Source organism: Watersipora subatra, chromosome 10, assembly GCF_963576615.1.
Source record: "Watersipora subatra chromosome 10, tzWatSuba1.1, whole genome shotgun sequence".
In the NCBI taxonomy this organism is placed as follows: domain Eukaryota; kingdom Metazoa; phylum Bryozoa; class Gymnolaemata; order Cheilostomatida; family Watersiporidae; genus Watersipora; species Watersipora subatra.
The window spans coordinates 30273157-30294646 of NC_088717.1; the positions used below are offsets into that span (position 1 = coordinate 30273157).

Consider the following 21490-nt stretch of genomic DNA (forward strand, 5'->3'; position numbering starts at 1 on the left):
CGGAGATTCCCCTAAATGACGTTATAGACCGCATGATGGATATGGGCCAAACGGGGTTACCCTTTTTACATTATAGACCAGTGATGAATTATAGACCAAAAAGGGATTCCCCTAAATGGCATGACCAAATGATGCATTATAGATCAGATAAGTTCTTATGACCTTTATAGTCAATGAGCTTGGTACTTGATGACCTTTGATCAGGATAACCTTTGTACTCAATGCGTAAATTTGAAAAATATTTACATGAATTTGAAAAAAAAGGAAATTGAAAAATATTCACGTTGATTCAACAGAAACTGTAAATTTAAAAAGTATTTACATAAAGCGAAAAAATATTAAGTGAATTTAAAAGATATCTTTGAAAATTTAAAAAATACTTACGTAAATTTAAAATACATTTACGTAAATTTAAAGCATGTTTACAAAAATGGAGAAACTGCAAAAATCTTATTACAGCCCTGCTGGCTATGAATAGGATGTTTTAGCCTCTAGTAAGCTACGCAAGTTTCTCGAATTGACAAGACAACGGATACAGCATTGGTTAGATCAACAGCTGATATATCAAATTTACAAGCCTAAACAAAACACTATAAAATGTCGTCATTATAATCAAGACAAACCAAATCATACTCATCAGTTGGATATATTATATTTACCCTATGATGGAAAGCACAAATGCGCTTGAACTATAATAGATATCGCTTCTCGCTATAAAGGAGCCAAACCTATAAAAACAAAAACTGCCAACGAATCTTCAAAGGCTATTCATAAAATATACTCTAGATCTTCGTTAAACTATCTAACAACGGTCATGTGTGAAAGTGGACGAGAATTTATGGCGGAGTTTATCAAGTTACTAATACTAGTTAGACACTAATACAAGTACTATAGATAGTAGTAGAGATACAAGTAGTATAGATACTAATACAAGTTAGTTACTAATACAAGTTAGAATACTAATATTCAGAAGACTTTAGACAAGAAAAGATTAGCGTTTGTAAAGAGAATCAAAGTTAAACAAAGTAATCGCGAGTGGGTCAATAGACTATCCAAAATAATGAAAGTAATAAATGATGAAGAAACTAAAATGATTGGTACGAAGCCAGCAGACGCGATAAAATTAAAAACCGTAACCCATCCTAAATATAAAGATGAAGAGGTTCTGGGTGAGGTAACCATTCACTCGATTGTGCACTATTTATACAAACCAGGAGAAGAAGCTGGAGACAGTAAATATAAAGCAACTGATCCAATTTGGTCCTTATGCGCACATTTGATTGATGAGATGAAATCAAATGAAACTCAACCAACTTTGTACACATTACAAGGTATTTGTAATGTGTACAAAGGTGGCGGATTTTCATCTAACATGACATTTACGAAATAACAGCTACAAGTCCCCCTGGTACAAAATATATCGAAATAGAATAATTCTTATATTTGAAAATATAAAAAATTACAATACTTCCAAACAACGCTCGGTAGTCTATGTTGTGTTACACAGATAGAGAAAATAGCTTGGATTATCATGACAGAGATGTAAGATCGTTTTTCAGTTGTGTATTGTACCAAAAACGCATGTTAATCCTAAGACATGAATATAATGTGATCATTAATGCAAGAGTTGTCCTACTCTTAATGAAAACAAAAACATGAATAGAATAGGCCTTACTTGTACCAATACTGTTACAACATCCAAAACATCTAAAACAAAACAGGCATAAAAACCCTGTGGCAAACAAGTAGACCATAAATTTGTATGGGCAAATGCAACGCAAGACAACAACCATCGCATTTGTCAAGAATAAGATACATAATAATATGCAATAGTGATTGTCTAAAGTTAAGTTTGTTTGTCAGCAATGTGATGAAGCAGCATGTCACAGTATAATAGTTACCTTACTCATAAGCTTATGCCTCATATTTATCTGGCTGCTGCTTGAAAATGATATCCCCAAGAAACTTCACATCTTTTTGATTAAACTTACATTTTGACTAGTTCAGAGTCATACCGGCTGTCTATATTGTGGCCAAGACCAGCTTCAAACTTTGGCCATGTATTTCTTGAGTTTCTCCAAATACATACACATTGTCCATATGAGCTATCATTCTTTCAATCCCATCCAATATTCTATTCATTCCTGCTGAAAATTTCTGTGAGTCCTTTATGATTAAAAAAGTAGTCAACTTTTTTTACTCTTGACTGAGTGGTATCTGAAAAAATCCAGTTAGCATCAATTTTTTAAAACATTACAGTATCTCAGACTAGCAGGACTGCCCTCTACTGCGGCCATTGGAAGAATTTATCTCACCGCCTATTTGTTGAGTTGGAGGAAGTCTGTATAAATTCTAACTTTGTCTTGGTCATTTTTTGGTACAACGACAAATGTTGCAACCCAGTTTGTTGCTTCAGTAATTGGCAAGATGGTTCCATCCTTCACCACCTCATCTAATGCTTGCTCTGCTTGCTTATTTAGTGAAAACGCTATTGGTCTAGGGACGTGTATGGCGCAAGGTATGGCATACTCCCTTAGTATGATAAAATGTTCACTCTTCACTTTTCCTGGACCCTTAAACAGCCGATTGTCCACATTCACATCACTGACTTCCTATCTTTCAGCATCCATTGATACTAACTGTAATTTTTCACAAGTTTTTCTGCTCAGCAATGGTGTCTGTTGATTCTGAACTACATGTATATCTTCTATTGTGGCAAATATACTAGCTTAGATGCGGCATCTTATAACCTCCAAGCAATTTACCTGCGTTTGACCTGCACCGTATAATATTTTAGTTGAAGGCTCCAATCTCCCTTTGAAGTGATTCGGTCCGCAAACACTTGGTACAGCCGAAGTGTCCGATTTAAAAATGGTTGTTTGCCCCTTCCTCAAGCTTGTGTCTACTTTGACTGTAGAACGCCACGCTTCTGTGTTGATGGATTCCACCAAGTCTTTTTCCACTAAATAAACCTTTTCCTGAATCTCAGTTTCATCTTCATTTAGATAAATTATGTCTGCTCTTTCTCTGCACTGTCTGGCAAAATGTTTGAATTTATCAGTTTCTGCTTTTTTGACCCATAGCAGGGCACCTTTCTTGCTATGATTCCTCCCACAACTGCCGCAACCAACTGATTTAATTGCTAGTTTGGTTTTCCAGGTTTTTCTTTCACTCTTTACTACATCAATATCTCCATCCATGGTTTTCTGATTTTCTTGCTGTGGAGTGACTGTCACACTTTTCAATTGACTGTCATTTTCTGCACTCAAATTGCTTTGACAACGTACCCTGAAGCGAGCTTCTCATCAGGCTCTCTCATTAGCTTATCACGAAGCTTCACGTCATTCATTCTAAAAAGTAGCTTATCTCTGATGAGCAAATCCCTCTGTTTCAAACTGACATCCTTCAGCTAGCCTCTTTATTCTCATAAGATATACATCACATAACTAACCTGACTGAGTGCAGCTATGAAATTGAAATCTACTCACTATAATTTCGGACCTTGAATCACAATAATCTTGAAAGTTCTTCAACAAATCTTTTACCTTCTTTCCATCCGTTTCTTCCTCTATCTCATGAATCAAGCCATTTTCATCAGGGTCAGTTGCAAATTCCAACTGTGAATATACTTCCCTTATATATTCACCTTCTACGTGTCCGAACAAGGCAAGCTTCATTTTTTCTGCAACCTTACTTATTGCCACCAAATCTATGGCCAGCAAATAATCTTCAAGTGATCTGAACCATTTTCTCTACTCCCAAGAGAGATTATCAGCTATCAGATCTAAGCTGTGTAGAGACGAAACACCTTGCATAACACCCAGGAACAAGTTCATTTGTTGCAATTAATTATACATATAATGTCACACTATTCTCTGTTTCTTAGGTTAGACTTGAGGTTGTGAAGCTTGGGGAGGTTGTGACAATTGATATTGCAGTGTTATTATTTGAGGTTGTGGGTCATTAAAATTTTAACACAGCGTGTACACTATTTCGGCTAAAATTACTCCTGGTAAAATATGCATTTTGTATATAGGCTCACTACGTTTGGACACAAGATCTCCAAGCTCATCACTAGATTTAGACGTGAGATCTTTATGCCCATCACTAAATTCGGGTTTTTTATGTTTGGGTTTCACACGATTCAGATTCTTCATCATTTATCAATGCCTTATTTCTTAACTTTTGATAGTCTATATACATGTAAGAAGCTGTATTTATAGCCAATGAAAGAGGCATTAAAAGTACTACTCATTGAAAGTACAATGAAATAAAAACTTATTTTATGACTATATTTAGAAACAGTCAACATGTCAACAGTCAATGAGTCAACATGTGAGTATATAAGAGTACATAGTTAGAGATTAACTTCATGAGTCAACATGTGAGTAAATAGGAGTACATAGTTAGAGAATAACTTCATAAGTCAACATGTGCGTATGTAGGAGTACATAGTTAGAGATTAACTTGATAAGTCAACATGTGAGTATATAGGAATACATAGTTAAAGATTAACTTCATAAGTCAACATGTGAGTATATAGGAGTACATAGTTAGAGATTAACTTCATAAGTCAACATGTGAGTATATAGGAGTACATAGTTAGAGATTAACTTCATGAGTCAACATGTGAGTATATAGGAGTACATAGTTAGAGATTAACTTCATGAGTCAACATGTGAGTAAATGGGAGTACATAGTTAGAGATTACCTTCATAAGACAACATGTGAGTATATAGGAGTACATAGTTAAATATTAACTTCATAAGTCAACATGTGAGTATACGGGAGGACATAGTTAGAGATTAACTTCATAAGTCAACATGTGAGTATATAGGAGGACATAGTTAGAGATTAACTTCATAAGTCAACATGTGAGTATATAGGAGGACATAGTTAGAGATTAACCTCATGAGTCAACATGTGAGTGTGTAGGAATACATGGTTAGAGATTAACTTCATAAGTCAACATGTGAGTATATAGGAGTACATAGTTAGAGATTAACTTCATGAGTCAACATGTGAGTAAATGGGAGTACATAGTTAGAGATTACCTTCATAAGACAACATGTGAATATATAGGAGTACATAGTTAAATATTAACTTCATAAGTCAACATGTGAGTATATAGGAGTACATAGTTAGAGATTAACTTCATAAGTCAACATGTGAGTATATAGGAGGACATAGTTAGAGATTAACCTCATGAGTCAACACGTGAGTATATAGGAATACATGGTTAGAGATTAACTTCATAAGTCAACATGTGAGTGTGTAGGAGTACACGGTTGAATATGAAAAAATAAAAGATAAATATAGAATGTCCTTTGCTTACCGTGATCACGACAATATATCTGTATCTTGTGCTGACTCAGCGCAACAAAGACTTGCCCATCCATGTAGACCATACTGACGACCGGCTGATGACACTGTAAGGTCAGGTAGTTGTCCCTGAATGGCACAAGTCCTCGACTTGTTGCGATAATGTAGATGACACCGTCATCACAACCGAGCCACATGAGTGGGTGCCGCATGTCTAATGTTGTGCTGTGAAGTGTGGCTGAGTTATAGATGTTCATCACTGAAGACGAATGGCATGAGTATTGGTTAACACAGGCTCTAAATGCAACAGGAAACAGTGAACCAACACTCACATTAATATGATTGTAAATATTAACTTTGCTAAACATGTAGGAGATAATATCTGTTAAAATCGGTTGCTAGCCTATCAGAGATACTACCAGAGGTATGGCTAGAGAGACCATAGAGGATACGGCGCATATCATGTCAGAGATAATGTATATCATGTTAAGAATATTATTAGAGATCTTGTTTACGCTTCGATACAACATAAAATAAAGTTTTATACATACTTTTGGAGACATGGATAAACATACTGTAAGGCATACAGGGTTAAACGCTTGGGTCGAATGACAAGTGACAGCGCGCACCAATAGTGATGACTAATAGATAGGTGTCTAGCTTGTAACAGCATAAGTTTAGGAGGTGCAGAGCATGCACAGACAGCTTACCCGTCTCAGTATGAGGTGGTGTAGCGCACATGCAAGCTACTCGGCTGCTGCATCCTGGGATGGCAATGCTGTCAATGAGTGAAGGCTTAGAAGACACGGACATGCGGCAGAGATGACCAATGGTGCCGTCGCTATTGCAGAGCCACACTTCATTTTCTGGTGAGAATGCCATAGAAGGTACCATAGAAGGTGCCATTGAAGGTGCCGCACAGCTAAACTAAACATGGGAGACTACAAATGTTACCACGAACCTTTGGAAATTTGTGACAATGAAACCCATAATAAGACATGGTTTTAGCTGTTCTACGCAAAAGTTAGCTTTAAGATGTGTCACCATTATTGTGATACGCTTTAAGATGTGTCACCATTATTGTGATACGCTTAAAGATGTGTCACCATTATTGTGATACGCTTCAATCAAATAAAGGAATTCTTTATACATTGAATCAAATTTATGTCTGAGATGAAAAACAGTCAAAAGATTATTGGCCTTGAAACTGCTCCGTTCCTTAAATTGTATTATCTTGTCACATGTCTGTCTCACTCATTACTATTTACACAAAAATATTTGTAGTATCTTGTCATATGTCTGTCTCACTCTTTACTAGTCATACAAAAATACTTGTATTATCTTGTCACATGTCTGTCTCACTCTTTACTAGTTATACAAAAATACTTGCACTATCTTGTCACATGTCTGTCTCACTCGTTACTAGTTACACAAAAACAATTGTAATATCTTGTCATATGTCTGTCTCACTCTTTACTACATACACAAAATTACTTGTATTATCTTGTCATATGTCTGACTCACTCTTAACTAGTTACACAAAAGTACTTGTACTATCTTGTCATATTTTTGTCTCAATCTTTACTAGTTATACAAATATACTTGTATTATCTTGTCATATGTCTGTCTCACTCATTACTAGTTACACAAAATTACTTGTATTATCTCGTCACATGTCTGCCTGACTCTTTACTGGTTACACAAAAACACTTGTAATATTTTGTCATATGTCTGTCTCACTCTTTACTAGATATACAAAAACACAAGTTAACACATGGTGGGAGGTAAGAAGAGAGAAAATTAACACATGGTGGGAGGTAAGAAGAGAGGAAGCTAACACGTGGTGGGAGGTAAGAAGAGAGGAAGCTAACACATGGTGGGAGGTAAGAAGAGAGGAAGCTAACACATGGTGGAAGGTAAGAAGAGAGGAAACTAACACATGGTGGAAGGTAAGAAGAGAGGAAGCTAACACCTGGTGGGAGGTAAAAAGAGAGAAAACTAACACATGGTGGGAGGTAAGAAGAGAGAAAACTAACACATGGTGGGAGGTAAGAAGAGAGAAAACTAACACATGGTGGAAGGTAAGAAGAGAGAAAACTAACACATGGTGGGAGGTAAGAAGAGAGAAAGCTAACACATGGTGGGAGGTAAGAAGAGAGAAAACTAACACATGGTGGAAGGTAAGAAGGGTAGGAAGCTAACACATGGTGGAAGGTAAGAAGATAGAAAGCTAACACATGGTAGAAGGTAAGAAGAGAGGAAGCTAACACATGGTGGGAGGTAAGAAGAGAGAAAGCTAACACATGGTGGGAGGTAAGAAGAGAGGAAGCTAACACATGGTGGGAGGTAAGAAGAGAGAAAACTAACACATGGTGGAAGGTAAGAAGAGGGAAAACTAACACATGGTGGGAGGTAAGAAGAGAGAAAGCTAACACATGGTGGGAGGTAAGAAGAGAGGAAGCTAACACATGGTGGGAGGTAAGAAGAGAGAAAACTAACACATGGTGGGAGGTAAGAAGAGAGGAAGCTAACACATGGTGGGAGGTAAGAAGAGAGGAAGCTAACACATGGTGGAAGGTAAGAAGAGAGAAAACTAACACATGGTGGGAGGTAAGAAGAGAGAAAGCTAACACATGGTAGGAGGTAAGAAAAGAGGAAGCTAACACATGGTGGGAGGTAAGAAGAGAGAAAGCTAACACATGGTAGAGGTAAGAAGAGAGGAAGCTAACACATGGTAAGAGGTAAGAAGAGAGGAAGCTAACACATGGTGGGAGGTAAGAAGAGAGGAAGCTAACACATGGTGGGAGGTAAGAAGAGAGAAAACTAACACATGGTGGGAGGTAAGAAAAGAGGAAGCTAACACATGGTGGGAGGTAAGAAGAGAGGAAGCTAACACATGGTGGAAGGTAAGAAGAGAGAAAACTAACACATGGTGGGAGGTAAGAAGGGAGGAAGCTAACACATGGTAGGAGGTAAGAAGAGAGGAAGCTAACACATGGTGGGAGGTAAAAAGAGAGAAAGCTAACACATGGTGGGAGGTAAGAAGAAAGGAAGCTAACACATGGTAGGAGGTAAGAAGAGAGGAAGCTAACACATGGTGGGAGGTAAGAAAAGAGGAAGCTAACACATGGTGGGAGGTAAGAAGAGAGGAAGCTAACACATGGTGGGAGGTAAGAAGAGAGGAAGCTAACACATGGTGGGAGGTAAGAAGAGAGAAAGCTAACACATGGTGGGAGGTAAGAAGAGAGGAAGCTAACACATGGTGGAAGGTAAGAAGAGAGAAAACTAACACATGGTGGGAGGTAAGAAGAGAGGAAGCTAACACATGGTGGGAGGTAAGAAGAGAGAAAACTAACACATGGTGGGAGGTAAGAAGAGAGGAAACTAACACATGGTGGGAGGTAAGAAGAGAGAAAGCTAACACATGGTGGGAGGTAAGAAGAGAGGAAGCTAACACATGGTCGGAGGTAAGAAGAGAGAAAACTAACACATGGTGGAAGGTAAGAAGAGAGGAAGCTAACACATGGTGGGAGGTAAGAAGAGAGAAAACTAACACATGGTGGAAGGTAAGAAGAGAGAAAGCTAACACATGGTGGGAGGTAAGAAGAGAGAAAGCTAACACATGGTGGGAGGTAAGAAGAGAGGAAGCTAACCACATGGTGGGAGGTAAGAAGAGAGAAAACTAACACATGGTGGAAGGTAAGAAGAGAGGAAGCTAACACATGGTGGGAGATAAGAAGAGAGGAAGCTAACACATGGTGGGAGGTAAGAAGAGAGAAAACTAACACATGGTGGGAGGTAAGAAGAGAGGAAACTAACACATGGTGGGAGGTAAGAAGAGAGGAAACTAACACATGGTGGGAGGTAAGAAGAGAGAAAACTAACACATGGTGGGAGGTAAGAAGAGAGAAAGCTAACACATGGTGGGAGGTAAGAAGAGAGGAAGCTAACACATGGTGGGAGGTAAGAAGAGAGAAAACTAACACATGGTGGGAGGTAAGAAGAGACGAAGCTAACACATGGTGGGAGGTAAGAAGAGAGGAAGCTAACACATGGTGGAAGGTAAGAAGAGAGAAAACTAACACATGGTGAGAGGTAAGAAGAGAGGAAGCTAACACATGGTGGGAGGTAAGAAGAGAGGAAGCTAACACATGGTGGAAGGTAAGAAGAGAGAAAACTAACACATGGTGGGAGGTAAGAAGAGAGGAAGCTAACACATGGTGGGAGGTAAGAAGAGAGGAAGCTAACACATGGTGGGAGGTAAGAAGAGAGAAAGCTAACACATGGTGGGAGGTAGGAAGAGAGAAAGCTAACACATGGTGGAAGGTAAGAAGAGAGAAAGCTAACACATGGTGGGAGGTAAAAAGAGAGAAAGCTAACACATGGTGGGAGGTAAGAAGAGAGGAAGCTAACACATGGTGGAAGGTAAGAAGAGAGAAAACTAACACATGGTGGGAGGTAAGAAGAGAGGAAGCTAACACATGGTGGGAGGTAAGAAGAGAGAAAACTAACACATGGTGGGAGGTAAGAAGAGAGGAAACTAACACATGGTGGGAGGTAAGAAGAGAGAAAGCTAACACATGGTGGGAGGTAAGAAGAGAGGAAGCTAACACATGGTGGGAGGTAAGAAGAGAGGAAGTTAACACATGGTGGGAGGTAAGAAGAGAGAAAACTAACACATGGTGGGAGGTAAGAAGAGAGAAAACTAACACATGGTGGGAGGTAAGAAGAGAGGAAGCTAACACATGGTGGAAGGTAAGAAGAGAGAAAACTAACACATGGTGGAAGGTAAGAAGAGAGAAAGCTAACACATGGTGGGAGGTAAGAAGAGAGAAAACTAACACATGGTGGGAGGTAAGAAGAGAGGAAGCTAACACATGGTGGAAGGTAAGAAGAGAGAAAGCTAACACATGGTGGGAGGTAGGAAGAGAGAAAGCTAACACATGGTGGAAGGTAAGAAGAGAGAAAGCTAACACATGGTGGGAGGTAAAAAGAGAGAAAGCTAACACATGGTGGGAGGTAAGAAGAGAGGAAGCTAACACATGGTGGAAGGTAAGAAGAGAGAAAACTAACACATGGTGGGAGGTAAGAAGAGAGGAAGCTAACACATGGTGGGAGGTAAGAAGAGAGAAAACTAACACATGGTGGGAGGTAAGAAGAGAGGAAACTAACACATGGTGGGAGGTAAGAAGAGAGAAAGCTAACACATGGTGGGAGGTAAGAAGAGAGGAAGCTAACACATGGTCGGAGGTAAGATGAGAGAAAACTAACACATGGTGGAAGGTAAGAAGAGAGGAAGCTAACACATGGTGGGAGGTAAGAAGAGAGAAAACTAACACATGGTGGAAGGTAAGAAGAGAGAAAGCTAACACATGGTGGGAGGTAAGAAGAGAGAAAGCTAACACATGGTGGGAGGTAAGAAGAGAGGAAGCTAACCACATGGTGGGAGGTAAGAAGAGAGAAAACTAACACATGGTGGAAGGTAAGAAGAGAGGAAGCTAACACATGGTGGGAGATAAGAAGAGAGGAAGCTAACACATGGTGGGAGGTAAGAAGAGAGAAAACTAACACATGGTGGGAGGTAAGAAGAGAGGAAACTAACACATGGTGGGAGGTAAGAAGAGAGGAAACTAACACATGGTGGGAGGTAAGAAGAGAGAAAACTAACACATGGTGGGAGGTAAGAAGAGAGAAAGCTAACACATGGTGGGAGGTAAGAAGAGAGGAAGCTAACACATGGTGGGAGGTAAGAAGAGAGAAAACTAACACATGGTGGGAGGTAAGAAGAGACGAAGCTAACACATGGTGGGAGGTAAGAAGAGAGGAAGCTAACACATGGTGGAAGGTAAGAAGAGAGAAAACTAACACATGGTGAGAGGTAAGAAGAGAGGAAGCTAACACATGGTGGGAGGTAAGAAGAGAGGAAGCTAACACATGGTGGAAGGTAAGAAGAGAGAAAACTAACACATGGTGGGAGGTAAGAAGAGAGGAAGCTAACACATGGTGGGAGGTAAGAAGAGAGGAAGCTAACACATGGTGGGAGGTAAGAAGAGAGAAAGCTAACACATGGTGGGAGGTAGGAAGAGAGAAAGCTAACACATGGTGGAAGGTAAGAAGAGAGAAAGCTAACACATGGTGGGAGGTAAAAAGAGAGAAAGCTAACACATGGTGGGAGGTAAGAAGAGAGGAAGCTAACACATGGTGGAAGGTAAGAAGAGAGAAAACTAACACATGGTGGGAGGTAAGAAGAGAGGAAGCTAACACATGGTGGGAGGTAAGAAGAGAGAAAACTAACACATGGTGGGAGGTAAGAAGAGAGGAAACTAACACATGGTGGGAGGTAAGAAGAGAGAAAGCTAACACATGGTGGGAGGTAAGAAGAGAGGAAGCTAACACATGGTGGGAGGTAAGAAGAGAGGAAGTTAACACATGGTGGGAGGTAAGAAGAGAGAAAACTAACACATGGTGGGAGGTAAGAAGAGAGAAAACTAACACATGGTGGGAGGTAAGAAGAGAGGAAGCTAACACATGGTGGAAGGTAAGAAGAGAGAAAACTAACACATGGTGGAAGGTAAGAAGAGAGAAAGCTAACACATGGTGGGAGGTAAGAAGAGAGAAAACTAACACATGGTGGGAGGTAAGAAGAGAGGAAGCTAACACATGGTGGAAGGTAAGAAGAGAGGAAGCTAACACATGGTGGGAGGTGAGAAGAGAGGAAGCTAACACATGGTGGAAGGTAAGAAGAGAGAAAACTAACACATGGTGGGAGGTAAGAAGAGAGGAAGCTAACACATGGTAGGAGGTAAGAAGAGAGGAAGCTAACACATGGTGGGAGGTAAGAAGAGAGAAAGCTAACACATGGTGGGAGGTAAGAAGAAAGGAAGCTAACACATGGTAGGAGGTAAGAAGAGAGGAAGCTAACACATGGTGGGAGGTAAGAAAAGAGGAAGCTAACACATGGTGGGAGGTAAGAAGAGAGGAAGCTAACACATGGTGGGAGGTAAGAAGAGAGGAAGCTAACACATGGTGGGAAGTAAGAAGAGAGAAAGCTAACACATGGTGGGAGGTAGGAAGAGAGAAAGCTAACACATGGTGGAAGGTAAGAAGAGAGAAAGCTAACACATGGTGGGAGGTAAAAAGAGAGAAAGCTAACACATGGTGGGAGGTAAGAAGAGAGGAAGCTAACACATGGTGGAAGGTAAGAAGAGAGAAAACTAACACATGGTGGGAGGTAAGAAGAGAGGAAGCTAACACATGGTGGAAGGTAAGAAGAGAGAAAACTAACACATGGTGGGAGGTAAGAAGAGAGGAAACTAATACATGGTGGGAGGTAAGAAGAGAGAAAGCTAACACATGGTGGGAGGTAAGAAGAGAGGAAGCTAACACATGGTGGGAGGTAAGAGGAGAGAAAACTAACACATGGTGGAAGGTATGAAGAGAGGAAGCTAACACATGGTGGGAGGTAAGAAGAGAGAAAACTAACACATGGTGGAAGGTAAGAAGAGAGGAAGCTAACACATGGTGGGAGGTAAGAAGAGAGAAAGCTAACACATGGTGGGAGGTAAGAAGAGAGGAAGCTAACCACATGGTGGGAGGTAAGAAGAGAGAAAACTAACACATGGTGGAAGGTAAGAAGAGAGGAAGCTAACACATGGTGGGAGATAAGAAGAGAGGAAGCTAACACATGGTGGGAGGTAAGAAGAGAAAAAAACTAACACATGGTGGGAGGTAAGAAGAGAGGAAACTAACACATGGTGGGAGGTAAGAAGAGAGGAAACTAACACATGGTGGGAGGTAAGAAGAGAGAAAACTAACACATGGTGGGAGGTAAGAAGAGAGAAAGCTAACACATGGTGGGAGGTAAGAAGAGAGGAAGCTAACACATGGTGGGAGGTAAGAAGTGAGAAAACTAACACATGGTGGGAGGTAAGAAGAGACGAAGCTAACACATGGTGGGAGGTAAGAAGAGAGGAAGCTAACACATGGTGGAAGGTAAGAAGAGAGAAAACCAACACATGGTGGGAGGTAAGAAGAGAGGAAGCTAACACATGGTGGGAGGTAAGAAGAGAGGAAGCTAACACATGGTGGAAGGTAAGAAGAGAGGAAACTAACACATGGTGGGAGGTAAGAAGAGAGGAAGCTAACACATGGTGGAAGGTAAGAAGAGAGAAAACTAACACATGGTGGAAGGTAAGAAGAGAGAAAGCTAACACATGGTGGGAGGTAAGAAGAGAGGAAGCTAACACATGGTGGAAGGTAAGAAGAGAGAAAACTAACACATGGTGGGAGGTAAGAAGAGAGGAAGCTAACACATGGTGGGAGGTAAGAAGAGAGGAAGCTAACACATGGTGGGAGGTAAGAAGAGAGAAAGCTAACACATGGTGGGAGGTAGGAAGAGAGAAAGCTAACACATGGTGGAAGGTAAGAAGAGAGAAAGCTAACACATGGTGGGAGGTAAAAAGAGAGAAAGCTAACACATGGTGGGAGGTAAGAGAGGAAGCTAACACATGGTGGAAGGTAAGAAGAGAGAAAACTAACACATGGTGGGAGGTAAGAAGAGAGGAAGCTAACACATGGTGGGAGGTAAGAAGAGAGAAAACTAACACATGGTGGGAGGTAAGAAGAGAGGAAACTAACACATGGTGGGAGGTAAGAAGAGAGAAAGCTAACACATGGTGGGAGGTAAGAAGAGAGGAAGCTAACACATGGTGGGAGGTAAGAAGAGAGGAAGTTAACACATGGTGGGAGGTAAGAAGAGAGAAAACTAACACATGGTGGGAGGTAAGAAGAGAGAAAACTAACACATGGTGGGAGGTAAGAAGAGAGGAAGCTAACACATGGTGGAAGGTAAGAAGAGAGAAAACTAACACATGGTGGAAGGTAAGAAGAGAGGAAGCTAACACATGGTGGGAGGTAAGAAGAGAGAAAACTAACACATGGTGGGAGGTAAGAAGAGAGGAAGCTAACACATGGTGGAAGGTAAGAAGAGAGAAAGCTAACACATGGTGGGAGGTAGGAAGAGAGAAAGCTAACACATGGTGGAAGGTAAGAAGAGAGAAAGCTAACACATGGTGGGAGGTAAAAAGAGAGAAAGCTAACACATGGTGGGAGGTAAGAAGAGAGGAAGCTAACACATGGTGGAAGGTAAGAAGAGAGAAAACTAACACATGGTGGGAGGTAAGAAGAGAGGAAGCTAACACATGGTGGGAGGTAAGAAGAGAGAAAACTAACACATGGTGGGAGGTAAGAAGAGAGGAAACTAACACATGGTGGGAGGTAAGAAGAGAGAAAGCTAACACATGGTGGGAGGTAAGAAGAGAGGAAGCTAACACATGGTCGGAGGTAAGATGAGAGAAAACTAACACATGGTGGAAGGTAAGAAGAGAGGAAGCTAACACATGGTGGGAGGTAAGAAGAGAGAAAACTAACACATGGTGGAAGGTAAGAAGAGAGAAAGCTAACACATGGTGGGAGGTAAGAAGAGAGAAAGCTAACACATGGTGGGAGGTAAGAAGAGAGGAAGCTAACCACATGGTGGGAGGTAAGAAGAGAGAAAACTAACACATGGTGGAAGGTAAGAAGAGAGGAAGCTAACACATGGTGGGAGATAAGAAGAGAGGAAGCTAACACATGGTGGGAGGTAAGAAGAGAGAAAACTAACACATGGTGGGAGGTAAGAAGAGAGGAAACTAACACATGGTGGGAGGTAAGAAGAGAGGAAACTAACACATGGTGGGAGGTAAGAAGAGAGAAAACTAACACATGGTGGGAGGTAAGAAGAGAGAAAGCTAACACATGGTGGGAGGTAAGAAGAGAGGAAGCTAACACATGGTGGGAGGTAAGAAGAGAGAAAACTAACACATGGTGGGAGGTAAGAAGAGACGAAGCTAACACATGGTGGGAGGTAAGAAGAGAGGAAGCTAACACATGGTGGAAGGTAAGAAGAGAGAAAACTAACACATGGTGAGAGGTAAGAAGAGAGGAAGCTAACACATGGTGGGAGGTAAGAAGAGAGGAAGCTAACACATGGTGGAAGGTAAGAAGAGAGAAAACTAACACATGGTGGGAGGTAAGAAGAGAGGAAGCTAACACATGGTGGGAGGTAAGAAGAGAGGAAGCTAACACATGGTGGGAGGTAAGAAGAGAGAAAGCTAACACATGGTGGGAGGTAGGAAGAGAGAAAGCTAACACATGGTGGAAGGTAAGAAGAGAGAAAGCTAACACATGGTGGGAGGTAAAAAGAGAGAAAGCTAACACATGGTGGGAGGTAAGAAGAGAGGAAGCTAACACATGGTGGAAGGTAAGAAGAGAGAAAACTAACACATGGTGGGAGGTAAGAAGAGAGGAAGCTAACACATGGTGGGAGGTAAGAAGAGAGAAAACTAACACATGGTGGGAGGTAAGAAGAGAGGAAACTAACACATGGTGGGAGGTAAGAAGAGAGAAAGCTAACACATGGTGGGAGGTAAGAAGAGAGGAAGCTAACACATGGTGGGAGGTAAGAAGAGAGGAAGTTAACACATGGTGGGAGGTAAGAAGAGAGAAAACTAACACATGGTGGGAGGTAAGAAGAGAGAAAACTAACACATGGTGGGAGGTAAGAAGAGAGGAAGCTAACACATGGTGGAAGGTAAGAAGAGAGAAAACTAACACATGGTGGAAGGTAAGAAGAGAGAAAGCTAACACATGGTGGGAGGTAAGAAGAGAGAAAACTAACACATGGTGGGAGGTAAGAAGAGAGGAAGCTAACACATGGTGGAAGGTAAGAAGAGAGGAAGCTAACACATGGTGGGAGGTGAGAAGAGAGGAAGCTAACACATGGTGGAAGGTAAGAAGAGAGAAAACTAACACATGGTGGGAGGTAAGAAGAGAGGAAGCTAACACATGGTAGGAGGTAAGAAGAGAGGAAGCTAACACATGGTGGGAGGTAAGAAGAGAGAAAGCTAACACATGGTGGGAGGTAAGAAGAAAGGAAGCTAACACATGGTAGGAGGTAAGAAGAGAGGAAGCTAACACATGGTGGGAGGTAAGAAAAGAGGAAGCTAACACATGGTGGGAGGTAAGAAGAGAGGAAGCTAACACATGGTGGGAGGTAAGAAGAGAGGAAGCTAACACATGGTGGGAAGTAAGAAGAGAGAAAGCTAACACATGGTGGGAGGTAGGAAGAGAGAAAGCTAACACATGGTGGAAGGTAAGAAGAGAGAAAGCTAACACATGGTGGGAGGTAAAAAGAGAGAAAGCTAACACATGGTGGGAGGTAAGAAGAGAGGAAGCTAACACATGGTGGAAGGTAAGAAGAGAGAAAACTAACACATGGTGGGAGGTAAGAAGAGAGGAAGCTAACACATGGTGGAAGGTAAGAAGAGAGAAAACTAACACATGGTGGGAGGTAAGAAGAGAGGAAACTAATACATGGTGGGAGGTAAGAAGAGAGAAAGCTAACACATGGTGGGAGGTAAGAAGAGAGGAAGCTAACACATGGTGGGAGGTAAGAGGAGAGAAAACTAACACATGGTGGAAGGTATGAAGAGAGGAAGCTAACACATGGTGGGAGGTAAGAAGAGAGAAAACTAACACATGGTGGAAGGTAAGAAGAGAGGAAGCTAACACATGGTGGGAGGTAAGAAGAGAGAAAGCTAACACATGGTGGGAGGTAAGAAGAGAGGAAGCTAACCACATGGTGGGAGGTAAGAAGAGAGAAAACTAACACATGGTGGAAGGTAAGAAGAGAGGAAGCTAACACATGGTGGGAGATAAGAAGAGAGGAAGCTAACACATGGTGGGAGGTAAGAAGAGAAAAAAACTAACACATGGTGGGAGGTAAGAAGAGAGGAAACTAACACATGGTGGGAGGTAAGAAGAGAGGAAACTAACACATGGTGGGAGGTAAGAAGAGAGAAAACTAACACATGGTGGGAGGTAAGAAGAGAGAAAGCTAACACATGGTGGGAGGTAAGAAGAGAGGAAGCTAACACATGGTGGGAGGTAAGAAGAGAGAAAACTAACACATGGTGGGAGGTAAGAAGAGACGAAGCTAACACATGGTGGGAGGTAAGAAGAGAGGAAGCTAACACATGGTGGAAGGTAAGAAGAGAGAAAACCAACACATGGTGGGAGGTAAGAAGAGAGGAAGCTAACACATGGTGGGAGGTAAGAAGAGAGGAAGCTAACACATGGTGGAAGGTAAGAAGAGAGGAAACTAACACATGGTGGGAGGTAAGAAGAGAGGAAGCTAACACATGGTGGGAAGTAAGAAGAGAGGAAGCTAACACATGGTGGGAGGTAAGAAAAGAGAAAACTAACACATGGTGGGAGGTAAGAAGAGAGGAAGCTAACACATGGTGGGAGGTAAGAAGAGAGGAAGCTAACACATGGTGGGAGGTAAGAAGAGAGGAAGTTAACACATGGTGGGAGGTAAGAAGAGAGAAAACTAACACATGGTGGGAGGTAAGAAGAGAGAAAACTAACACATGGTGGGAGGTAAGAAGAGAGGAAGCTAACACATGGTGGAAGGTAAGAAGAGAGAAAACTAACACATGGTGGAAGGTAAGAAGAGAGAAAGCTAACACATGGTGGGAGGTAAGAAGAGAGAAAACTAACACATGGTGGGAGGTAAGAAGAGAGGAAGCTAACACATGGTGGAAGGTAAGAAGAGAGGAAGCTAACACATGGTGGGAGGTGAGAAGAGAGGAAGCTAACACATGGTGGAAGGTAAGAAGAGAGAAAGCTAACACATGGTGGGAGGTAAGAAGAGAGGAAGCTAACACATGGTGGGAGGTAAGAAGAGAGAAAACTAACACATGGTGGGAGGTAAGAAGAGACGAAGCTAACACATGGTGGGAGGTAAGAAGAGAGGAAGCTAACACATGGTGGAAGGTAAGAAGAGAGAAAACTAACACATGGTGGGAGGTAAGAAGAGAGGAAGCTAACACATGGTGGGAGGTAAGAAAAGAGGAAGCTAACACATGGTGGAAGGTAAGAAGAGAGGAAACTAACACATGGTGGGAGGTAAGAAGAGAGGAAGCTAACACATGGTGGGAAGTAAGAAGAGAGGAAGCTAACACATGGTGGGAGGTAAGAAGAGAGAAAACTAACACATGGTGGGAGGTAAGAAGAGAGGAAGCTAACACATGGTGGGAGGTAAGAAGAGAGGAAGCTAACACATGGTGGGAGGTAAGAAGAGAGGAAGTTAACACATGGTGGGAGGTAAGAAGAGAGAAAACTAACACATGGTGGGAGGTAAGAAGAGAGAAAACTAACACATGGTGGGAGGTAAGAAGAGAGGAAGTTAACACATGGTGGAAGGTAAGAAGAGAGAAAACTAACACATGGTGGAAGGTAAGAAGAGAGAAAGCTAACACATGGTGGGAGGTAAGAAGAGAGAAAACTAACACATGGTGGGAGGTAAGAAGAGAGGAAGCTAACACATGGTGGAAGGTAAGAAGAGAGGAAGCTAACACATGGTGGGAGGTGAGAAGAGAGGAAGCTAACACATGGTGGAAGGTAAGAAGAGAGAAAGCTAACACATGGTGGGAGGTAAGAAGAGAGAAAGCTAACACATGGTGGGAGGTAAGAAGCGAGAAAACTAACACATGGTGGGAGGTAAGAAGAGAGGAAGCTAACACATGGTGGAAGGTAAGAAGAGAGAAAGCTAACACATGGTGGGAGGTAAGAAGAGAGGAAACTAACACATGGTGGGAGGTAAGAAGAGAGGAAGCTAACACATGGTGGAAGGTAAGAAGAGAGAAAGCTAACACATGGTAGGAGGTAAGAAGAGAGGAAACTAACACATGGTAGAAGGTAAGAAGAGAGGAAGTTAACACATGGTGGGAGGTAAGAAGAGAGGAAACTAACACATGGTGGGAGGTAAGAGAGAAAGCTAAAACATGGTGGGAAGTAAGAAGAGAGGAAGCTAACACATGGTAGAAGGTAAGAAGAGAGAAAACTAACACATGGTGGGAGGTAAGAAGAGAGGAAGCTAACACATGGTAGAAGGTAAGAAGAGAGAAAACTAACACATGGTGGGAGGTAAGAAGAGAGAAAGCTAACACATGGTGGGAGGTAAGAAGAGAGGAAACTAACACATGGTGGGAGGTAAGAAGAGAGAAAGCAAACACATGGTGGGAGGTAAGAAGAGAGGAAGCTAACACATGGTGGGAGGTAAGAAGAGAGGAAGCTAACACATGGTGGGAGGTAAGAAGAGAGGAAGCTAACACATGGTGGGAGGTAAGAAGAGAGGAAGCTAACACATGGTGGGAGGTAAGAAGAGAGAAAACTAACACATGGTGGGAGGTAAGAAAAGAGGAAACTAACGCATGGTGGGAGGTAAGAAGAGAGGAAGCTAACACATGGTAGGAGGTAAGAAGAGAGAAAACTAACACATGGTGGGAGGTAAGAAGAGAGGAAGCTAACACATGGTAGAAGGTAAGAAGAGAGAAAACTAACACATGGCGGGAGGTAAGAAGAGAGAAAGCTAACACATGGTGGGAGGTAAGAAGAGAGGAAACTAACACATGGTGGGAGGTAAGAAGAGAGAAAACTAACACATGGTGGGAGGTAAGAAGATAGAAAGCTAACACATGGTAGAAAGTAAGAAGAGAGAAAACTAACACATGGTGGGAGGTAAGAAGAGAGAAAACTAACACATGGTGGAAGGTAAGAAAAGAGGAAGCTAACACATGGTAGAAGGTAAGAAGAGAGAAAACTAACACATGGTGGGAGGTAAGAAGAGAGAAAACTAACACATGGTGGAAGGTAAGAAGAGAGGAAGCTAACACATGGTAGAAGGTAAGAAGAGAGAAAACTAACACATGGTGGGAGGTAAGAAGAGAGGAAGCTAACACATGGTGGAAGGTAAGAAGAGAGAAAACTAACACATGGTGGGAAGTAAAAAGAGAGAAAGCGAAAACATGGTGGGAGGTAAGAAGAGAGAAAACTAACACATGGTGGGAGGTAAGAAGAGAGGAAGCTAACACATGGTGGAAGGTAAGAAGAGAGAAAACTAACACATGGTGGAAGGTAAGAAGAGAGGAAGCTAACACATGGTAGAAGGTAAGAAGAGAGAAAACTAACACATGGTGGGAGGTAAGAAGAGAGGAAGCTAACACATGGTGGGAGGTAAGAAGAGAGAAAACTAACACATGGTGGGAGGTAAGAAGAGAGGAAACTAACACATGGTGGGAGGTAAGAAGAGAGAAAACTAACACATGGTAGAAGGTAAGAAGAGAGAAAACTAACACATGGTGGGAGGTAAGAAGAGAGAAAACTAACACATGGTGGGAGGTAAGAAGAGAGGAAGCTAACACATGGTGGAAGGTAAGAAGAGAGGAAGCTAACACATGGTGGGAGGTGAGAAGAGAGGAAGCTAACACATGGTGGAAAGTAAGAAGAGAGAAAGCTAACACATGGTGGGAGGTAAGAAGAGAGAAAGCTAACACATGGTGGGAGGTAAGAAGAGAGAAAACTAACACATGGTGGGAGGTAAGAAGAGAGGAAGCTAACACATGGTGGAAGGTAAGAAGAGAGAAAGCTAACACATGGTGGGAGGTAAGAAGAGAGGAAGCTAACACATGGTGGGAGGTAAGAAGAGAGAAAACTAACACATGGTGGGAGGTAAGAAGAGAGGAAACTAACACATGGTGGGAGGTAAGAAGAGAGGAAGCTAACACATGGTGGAAGGTAAGAAGAGAGAAAGCTAACACATGGTAGGAGGTAAGAAGAGAGGAAACTAACACATGGTAGGAGGTAAGAAGAGAGGAAGTTAACACATGGTGGGAGGTAAGAAGAGAGGAAACTAACACATGGTGGGAGGTAAGAGATAAAGCTAAAACATGGTGGGAGGTAAGAAGAGAGGAAGCTAACACATGGTGGGAGGTAAGAAGAGAGAAAACTAACACATGGTGGGAGGTAAGAAGAGACGAAGCTAACCCATGGTGGGAGGTAAGAAGAGAGAAAACTAACACATGGTGGAAGGTAAGAAGAGAGGAAACTAACACATGGTGGGAGGTAAGAAGAGAGAAAACTAACACATGGTGGGAGGTAAGAAGAGAGAAAACTAACACATGGTGGGAGGTAAGAAGAGAGGAAACTAACACATGGTGGAAGGTAAGAAGAGAGGAAGCTAACACATGGTGGGAGATAAGAGAGGAAGCTAACACATGGTGGGAGG

The 21490-nt window shown here is 41.8% G+C and overlaps 1 protein-coding gene across 1 annotated transcript in view; it reads right to left on the minus strand.

The window, feature by feature from the left end:
- The window catches only part of LOC137407394 (rho guanine nucleotide exchange factor 17-like), a 173146-nt gene that overhangs the window by 33898 nt on the left and 117758 nt on the right, over positions 1-21490 (minus strand). Inside the window, exons 19-20 of the mRNA XM_068094039.1 lie at positions 6033-6249; positions 5336-5581 (exon numbers count right to left, since the gene is read on the minus strand). Of these exons, the coding sequence (XP_067950140.1) occupies positions 5336-5581; positions 6033-6249 (463 nt within the window). The remainder of the gene's footprint in view (positions 1-5335; positions 5582-6032; positions 6250-21490) is intronic.